General features: G+C 32.9%; 1 protein-coding gene across 1 annotated transcript; it reads left to right on the top strand.

Annotated features, from left to right (window-relative positions):
- Positions 1-3,249: 3,249 nt before the first annotated feature.
- Positions 3,250-5,714, top strand: LOC127255977 (40S ribosomal protein S11). Its single transcript, XM_051281789.1, has 6 exons — positions 3,250-3,384; positions 3,487-3,527; positions 3,758-3,858; positions 5,030-5,174; positions 5,262-5,351; positions 5,443-5,714. The coding sequence occupies exons 1-6, from the start codon at positions 3,373-3,375 to the stop codon at positions 5,531-5,533; spliced, it is 480 nt and encodes a 159-aa protein (XP_051137746.1). The 5' UTR covers positions 3,250-3,372; the 3' UTR covers positions 5,534-5,714.
- Positions 5,715-9,014: the final 3,300 nt, after the last annotated feature.

Below are 9,014 nucleotides of genomic sequence, written 5' to 3'. Positions count from 1 at the left end.
GGAGGACTTTGGTTTCCGTGTTGGTGATTTGATCATCGGCTTTGGATTTGTTGTCTTCTTTAGACGATCCGCGGCTTTGACCTTTGCTTTGGCTTTGCCGCTTTTGGAGGACTTTGGTCTCCGCGTGAGCAATTTGATCATCGGCTTTGGATTTGTTGCCTTATTTAGACAATCCGAGGTTTTGATCTTTACTTTGGCTTTGCCGCTTTTGGAGGACTTTGGTCTCCGTGTTGGCAATTTGATCATCGGCTTTGGAATTATTGTCTTCTTTAGACGATCCGCGATTTTGACATTTGCTTTGGCTTTGCCGCTTTTGGAGGACTTTGGTCTCCGCGTAAGCAATTTGATCATCTGTTTTGGATTTGTTGTCTTCTTTAGACGATCCGCGGCTTTGACCTTTGCTTTGGCTTTGCCACTTTTGGAGGACTTTGGTCTCCGTATTGGCGATTTGATCATCGTCTTTGGATTTGATGTCTTCTTTAGACGATCCGCAACTTTGATCTTTGGTTTGCCTTTTCCGCCTTTTAGAGAGCTTCGGTCTCCGCGTGGGCGATTCGATCGTCGGCTTTGGATTTATGTCTTCTTTAGACGATCTACGGCTTTGATCTTTGCTTTGGCTTTGCCGCTTTTGGAGGACTTTGGTCTCCGTATTGGCGATTTGATCATCGTCTTTGGATTTGTTGCCCTCTTTGGACGATCCGCGACTTTGACATTTTTTTTGGCTTTGCCGCTTTTGGAGGACTTTGGTCTCCGCGTGGGCGATCCGATCGTCGACTTTGGATTTGATGTCTTCTTTAGACTATCCGCAACTTTGATCTCTGGTTTGCCTTTTCCGTCTTTTGAAGAGCTTCGGTCTCCGCGTGGGCGATTCGATCGTCGGCTTTGGATTTATGTTTTCTTTAGACGATCCACGGCTTTGATCTTTGCTTTGGCTTTGCCGCTTTTGGAGGACTTTGGTCTCCGTGCGGGTGATTTGATCCTAAGCTTTGAATTTGATGTCCTCTTTAAACAATCTACAGCTTTAATCTTTGAGAAGGTGGATTTGGTGCTCCATAACGCTTTTGGTGGCATGTCCCTTTGACTTTTGGATCGAAGAGGGCCGAGTTGATGATTTGGTGAAGAACGCGATGAACACCTCGAAGGTTTGGGATGAACTTTGGATGCTCTTCCTTGGCTTTGATGGACTCTTCAATAGCTTTTGGAGCTTTGATCCTTGAAGAGGTGGATTTGGTGCTCCATAACACTTTTGGCAGCGTGTCTTTTTTACTTTTAGATCGAAGAGGGCCTAGTTGATGCTTTGTTGAAGAACGCGATGAACATCTTGAAGCTTTGAGAGAAACTTTGAAGACCTTCCCTTGGCTTTGACGAATTTCTCAACGGCTTTGAGAGCTTTGATCCTTCCTCCGGCTTGGACATACGACGAAGAACGTTAATTTCATCGATTTGTCAACCAATATTGGAGCATTTGTCCAAATTAGTGACTTTCGACGAAGAACGCTTCGAAGGACACGAAGAACATGAAGAACAATACAGAGAGGGTCTAGAGACTTACCCCTTTGCTTGAATCCTCGATGAAACTTCGGTGTTTCAAATGAACTGACCATGGCTCCTATTTATAGGGGATGAGTGGCTTCGGCTTTCTTTTTCAATGGTGACATGTGGCGCATTTTGATTGGCCAATATGAAGATTTTATAATCTTTCCTTTTCCATTGGATACTTTTTTCCATTCTTGACGGATTTGATTGTACACATTCCTTTCTCGCCAAGATCTTTATATCATTGTCCTTTTTCGGAAGATATTAATTTATATACTTCCTTTATTGACAAGATTAATTTATTTTGCTGCCAAATTTATTATGACTCTATTTATGCACGTAATATTTATACGATATCTTCAATTTTAAGCAAATTTTTGCATTAATGATTGATATTTATTGTACAAAAATTAACATGTGTGCATAATTAAATATTATATATTTATTTTATTGAAATTTTATTTTTCTTCCAAAATACATTATATTTAATTGATTTTAGACATATATTTTTAGTGTCTACAATAACATAATTAATAATAATAATAATAATATATCAATTAATTCATAAGAACATCATAAAAAATCATTGCCTAGCTAGTAGTGGGGAATCAGAGATGGTGAAGGAGTGTTTCCTGGTGGAGGATAGTGATACGGCGGCGCCCGGGTATTTTCCGGTGGAGGATGAGGAGGTGGCGGCCGAGTTTACGGCGGCGATGGTATATTCCCTGGTGGAGATTGTGGTGGCGGCGGGGGTGTGCTTCTTGGTGGTTTGGTGTTTTCGATCTGCTCGAGCTAGCGGAGGAGAGGTCGGCAAGGTCGCCTATTTGGAGGAGGAGACATGGAGGAGGTGGGTGAGGTTGGCCTGGAGCTGGAAGCCGGACTTGAAGTAGAGGAGGTGGAAAACTATGTTGGGGCAGCATCCAGAGGAAGGCATCCTCCAGGCTGCTCCGCCGGGTGGGATCGAACATGGCGAGAACGTCGTCGGGGTGGTTTTGGATGCCTCAAGGAGTTCCTGAAGGAACTGATTCTGCTTAATGATCCAGCTCTCGAAGAAGTTGTGGAAGGTCTGTGCCCACTCGCACTCGCACTCGCATGTATGTATATATACATACAAGTATGTGGTCGGATGTATACTGGTTTTGTTCTATATTGAATTTAAACACGGGAACATTGAACACGCCCGTGTTTCAATACGGATATTGATATAAAAGTGTTTTATGTTCAAACACGGCTGTGTTTGATCTGAGTCAAATACCACCTCACCTTCTGTTATAGCCTCGTTAGCATAATCTGTTTAAATTTTAATGGGATTAAAAATAATAATTTAATTTTTGTGTGGGACTAGTTTTGATAATTATTTTTGAACGAGACTAAAAATAAAAAAAATAAATTTGATTGGGACTATTATTGATTTTTACTCTTTTTTTCAAAATTTTAGTATTCAATTTTTGTGATATTTTATATATAAGAAATATATTAATTTTTTAAATAAAATATCAAATTTAATAGGAAAGTGTTAAAAAAGAATTGTTAGGTGAATATATTATATATCCATAATAAATTAAAACTTATTTTCCATTAAAAGAAATTCTGAAAACACATACAGAAAATAACAAATAAACACAGCCTTAGACTTTTTAAGTAGAAATGGGCTTTATCAGGCCCAACACAGAAAATCAGGCCCAGCCTTGTTTCAACTATTATATATAAATATATATATTGACATACAAGGTCACCTGCTCGTCTCTTGCAGATTAGGGTTTACGCTGCTGCTGCCTCTTCCGCCGCCGCATCAAATTTACCGGGGGGACGCACGCTTCTTCGAACCACGCAACAATGGCGGAGCAGGTAAACATTACGATCCGGCATGTGTACGGATTTGTTTTGTTTTCTGTACTGTTTAAGAATCTTGTGGACTTACACGTTTTTCTGTTTGAAATTAATCTGCAGACAGAGAAGGCCTTCTTGAAGCAGCCTAAAGTGTTTCTTAGGTGGGTAGATCTTTAGAGCCCTAAGATTTCCGTTTTTTTTTTTTTTTTTTATGCTTTACGGGAAACATTTATACGGATTTTCAACATGTGAAAGGATAGCAGGTTTTGGGAAATATGGCCTTTTTTCTTTTGTATTATATATATTTGCTTGGTGCAACAAACTATGCTATTAGGTATGAGATTTATGCAAAATGTCGACTTCGATTTATTTTTTGAATTGGTATTTACAGCTCCAAGAAATCAGGGAAGGGTAAAGCGCCTGGAAAGGGAGGAAACAGATACTGGAAGAGCATTGGATTAGGGTTCAAAACACCACGTGAAGCCATTGAAGGTCGGTTGTTAATTATTATTATTATTATTATTATTCTATTTATATTTCAGGTCGAACTCATGGTATTTCATTCAACATTACCAACTTGCACATGTTCAATATTTTTATGAGATTCTCTTTGGATGTTTGATTAGAAATCTAGGTTGGGTTTTTTTTTTTTTTTTTGCGCATTTCATATTTCGAATCTTTTTGTTTGGTCGAGGACTTTTAGCATAGGCTTACAATATACTGGTAATGCTTCATCGTGGAGTATCTTTGCAGTACGTTCCTTGTGTAAATTTCTTTATTTTGAAATTTATATGTGAACTGTCTCATAGTTAATTTGATACCCCAAATTTCTGTACCATGATTCTAGGTTCTAAAGCTATGGTTCTGCGCAGTTGTTCTTTGAGTGGTTGCCTTAAAAAAAGATTCTTCAAATGTTTCATAATTCAAAATTTAAATACCAATTTCCAGAGTCTCTGAGTAGTGGTTAATGTATTGTTTTCTTGCCTGATCTTTTTCTTTTTTTTTTTTAAAAAAAAAAATTCCTCCTTTTTCTTAAGACATTTGATGAACTCTTGTTTTTCACTTTTTGCTGAAGTTTTTTAGTATTTTCACTGCCTATCTATTTATTATAATTCATAGAATTGTGTTTCATTTACTGTGAAGTAAAAGTGTTATGTGCTATCATTAATGATAAACCGTAAAACTCGATTTCAAATGTTGAGGTTATGTTTTAATTATGTCTTATTTTTTTATTTTTTTATTTTTTTAAATCAAGACTATGGAATAACAACTATATGTGTAATTTGACACTCTCCTCCAAAGTGGTCGAGTCATTAATAGTTGCGCTGATGTGCTGTTGTCTTTGAGCACCAAAATCTTCTGGGTCGTTTTTTTTCCACTTTCTAATATATAAAAAGGTTCTCACTTCACTTGTGCTCTAATTTATCTTTATACCAAATGCACCAGTTTTCAGTATAATGTTTCATACTGATTCCCATGCTTGTTCATTGTTTCCTTCTGTTTGTGTTATTTATATTTCACAAGGTCAGTAGTAGTAGTATTCTCCCTGAGGATTAATTATTAGCCTATTGCTAGTTGTGTTTGGCTAATATGTTACTATCCTGTGTTTAGTAGTATTTCTCGTTTAAAATTCAATGCAGCCTTCTTGTAAATCATTTTCCAGGAACATATATCGACAAAAAATGCCCCTTCACCGGCACTGTCTCCATCCGAGGCCGCATCCTAGCTGGCACATGCCACAGTGCAAAAATGACCCGAACCATAATTGTCAGGAGGAACTACCTGCACTGGGTGAAGAAATACCAAAGGTACCAAATTTCCTTGTTATTGTAATACTGTCTCAAGTGGATTTATTTATTTTTTAATTCTCCAAGTTAATTGACGGTGTTGTTTAGATATGAGAAGAGGCATTCCAATACGCCGGCACACATTTCACCATGCTTTCGTGTGAAGGAAGGGGATCATGTCATCGTCGGCCAATGCAGGCAAGTGCCAATTCATCTTTGTTATCAAATGCTCGTTTCTCTTAGAACTTGATTGTTGATGCATAGTGTTTTTAAATCACTTTCTCCGCAGGCCATTGTCGAAGACGGTGAGGTTTAATGTCCTCAAGGTGGTCCCGGCTGGCTCCTCCGGGCGGGGGAAGAAGGCTTTCACTGGGATGTGAAATCCAGGTTGCTAGATTTTAATGTTTTTTTTGCAAGGAAGATGAGTTTTGGACCACTGCTTGCTATCTATGGTTTAATTTTGTGATTTCATCTTTGTTATAACTCTTATGATTATATTATATATACTCATCGACATTTCTTTAGATTATATATTTAAATAGAACTGTTATGGTTCTTGTAGCTTTTGTTATGTTGATTTTGGATGTGTTGTGTTTGTGCTTTCGAATTATTTGATGCGAAAAAGAAGGGGAATTTGGACTGAATTTTTTCAAAAGAATATAGGGGTTAGCCATGGCAGGGGAAATAAAATAAAATAAATTCGATTCATGATTTGGCAACGATTATTTTTATCTTTTAATTTTATAAACAATTATTCAAATTTTATATTATTCAAAAATAAACTCAATTTTATTCTTTTATTTAGAATGTTTTAACAATTATTGTTATATTTTATATATATTTTATTCTTTTTACTTTTTATTCATTTATCATTTTTAATTTTTACCAAACAACAGAGATAAGTTTATTAATTCATAACAAAAAAAAAAAATTTTTAAAAAAATTGTGCAAATATGTCTTAAAGGCAAAAGAAATTGGAATAATATTTTAAATGTTATAATTTATATTCAATTTTAATTAAATTAAATATAATTTTAATTTATAATTATTTATAGTATTATATTATAATTATTTTTTATTAATATATTTTTAAATATTTACTAATCAAATGTTTTAAATTTTCATGTTTACGAGAATTATAATCACCATGTTCTCTCAACATAAGTTTTCAATTACAATTTTTCGAAATATAAAAATAAAAACGTAAAAAAATATTCCAAATATTTTTTATAAAAAGTCAAATATTCAACTTAAAATAATACTATTACTTCCGACTCGAAGGATTTTATTTATTTTTTACATGTTGATATTTGAATATTAATTATATTATCAAAATATAATACAAATTAAAAAAATTTTGTAAAAATATTTTCATTAATGTCTTATAATACTAATAAAATCACATTTGTAAAAATAAATTATATAAATATAAAGATATTTTCAATGTTAAATTCAATGACGCAAAATGTAAATTTAACTATTAGAAACAAACGAAAAAGAATATTGTTGAGCAAGAAAAAACCAGTGTGTAGGGTTTTTGAGAATAAGCCTATTAAATTGGGCTAAAGGTTGGTGTAGAGTCTAATGGGCCTGTCAATAGTAGTAGACCCTAAAAAGTCAGTCCAAATATAAGTCCAAGCGCTATTAAGAGATAGGTTTTCTCGGGAGAAACCTGTGATTAAGAGGTCGGACAAGGAGAGGACGGACGAAGAAGGGAAAACAATATGCACTCAGGTCGGGTGGCATATAGGTCGGGCAAAAGGAAGTCGGGCAAAAAGTAAGATGGCCGATACCGAAGTCGGACAAAGTGTAAGGCGGGCGAAAAGAGACGTAGCAATGGATATGCAGGTCCGGCGAGAAGCAATTTTAAGGTGGTTAGAAGAAGTTACGACTGGCGAGCGGGTTTAGAGGCACGACCTAGACGTGGCGGTTGGTATGGGTTTTAAATAAGTTCTTTTACGACTTCAAGAAATCATCTTCAATCGACATCAAATTCAGTGAATTGCTTTTGGGGATCACCATTTACTTTTTCAATCTGTAGTATTTATTTTCCTAGTTTTTCGTACGGTGTCTTAGGGACATTTTTATTATATCAAATTCGAAGATAATTTTTTATTTTCGAGTTTTACTTTTTATTATTGAAAATCGACGTCAACAAATATATTTTATATTTTTTATACTCCCGTTGTCACACAGTAAAAATCAATCCATCTCACAACAGCTATATCATAGTACATTATTTTTAAAATAAAGCCTAACAAGAGTAAATTTTTACTCTATGTCAATATGCTTCTAAAAATAAATGAAAGTAAGTTTGAATATTATAGGGGGCCTATGGATCAAGAATAAAACTATTGAACACTCTAAAACTATTTTATAGTAATTTATATTATTTAATTATATTTTAAATGTAATTAAATAAATAATATCATAACTAATCAGCACTATATTTTTTTATACGATTTCAGCAGATAATTTGGACTGTATTATAGTGTTTGTTTGCACAATAGTTTTCTTTTATATGATTTTTAGTATACATATATATATATATATATTATTATTTCACAAAATTTAAATTTAACGTAAAATATTATTTTTAATATTCACATAAAAAATTTAAAAATTATTCAACTCAAAACAGTAGACAAACAAACCCATAATGTATGTTGTATATATTTTTAAAATTATATGTACGTGAACTTAAATTGTACATATTTTTTGGAGTAAAAATCAATTTTGATTCCGATCAAACTTTTTCTTTTGTTTTTGTCCTATCTAAAAATAATTATCAAAATTGATTCCATACAAAAAATAAATTATCATTATTGATCATACCCTTGAAATTTAAACGGAATTAGCTGATGTGGTCATAAAGGAAGCTGATGTGGCAAACGATCTGGAACAAACACGGCCATGTTAGCTACAATACGGGCGTGTTTCTTCAACAAAATAATATGTCACTGTATTGATACCAACACCGACGTGTTCAAAGAGGAGCAATAATTAAAAGTTGAAATAGGTGATTGGGTCAGGTTTTATAATAATAATGAGTGTGGGCCTCGTGCTTAATTAATTATTTTCATATAATTTTTATTTTTAAGCACCAAAAATATCATTTTTTTTTTGTGTGAAAATATTATTTTTAATTTTTTTTTGTTAGTTAAACAAAAGATGATTACTTTTGTATTTGATAAATTTATCAATTTTAAACACATTTAATAAATATATATTATTAATTTAATTAAATTTATGATCTCTTACACATAGGATTATTCAAAATTTCTTTATTTTATATCTCAATTAACAAATATTTTTATCTACTTTTAAAACTCTCTTTGTTTTATAAAATTAATTTATGATAATTATAAATAAACAAATATATTTATTGTTTATTTATACTATATAAACTTTTATAGTTTACAAACTAATATATATTATATACTTCATCCGTCCCAATACAATAGTTTTGTTTACCATTTTTGTCCGTCCCAAAATAATAATCTTATTTCTATAAATAACCATATCACCATAAAACTACCCCTACTTTTTATTTTTATTACACAATTGTCACTACTTTTTACACTAATATACTTACAAGAGCAAAAAAGTTTTTTATCTATACTTTTTACCGATTACCAATATAATATCAATATTCCTTAAATCTCGTGTTCAACCCAATTAAAACTATAGTTCGAGGACAGAGGGACTATATTTTATTGAAATATAATGTTAAAAATTTAAAATACCAATAATACTATTTGTATTAGAAATAATAAAATAAGTGTGTTTAAAAACGATATATTTTTTTTAAAAAAAAACTTATCAATTTTAAACACACTTATTTTATTATTTCTAATACAA

This window comes from Andrographis paniculata, unplaced genomic scaffold (assembly GCF_009805555.1).
Source record: "Andrographis paniculata isolate CXL003 unplaced genomic scaffold, ASM980555v1 Contig54END, whole genome shotgun sequence".
NCBI lineage: Eukaryota > Viridiplantae > Streptophyta > Magnoliopsida > Lamiales > Acanthaceae > Andrographis > Andrographis paniculata.
Note: the sequence above shows the minus strand (reverse complement) of the source record. Positions and strands in the feature narration are given on the sequence as shown.

What these genes read in the sequence shown, in the direction of transcription:
- LOC127255977 (XM_051281789.1), top strand. An exon ending in ACCACGTGAAGCCATTGAAG is followed by an intron (nt 3,859 to 5,029) that starts GTCGGTTGTTAA and finishes ATCATTTTCCAG; the next exon opens with GAACATATATCGACAAAAAA. An exon ending in TGGGTGAAGAAATACCAAAG is followed by an intron (nt 5,175 to 5,261) that starts GTACCAAATTTC and finishes GGTGTTGTTTAG; the next exon opens with ATATGAGAAGAGGCATTCCA.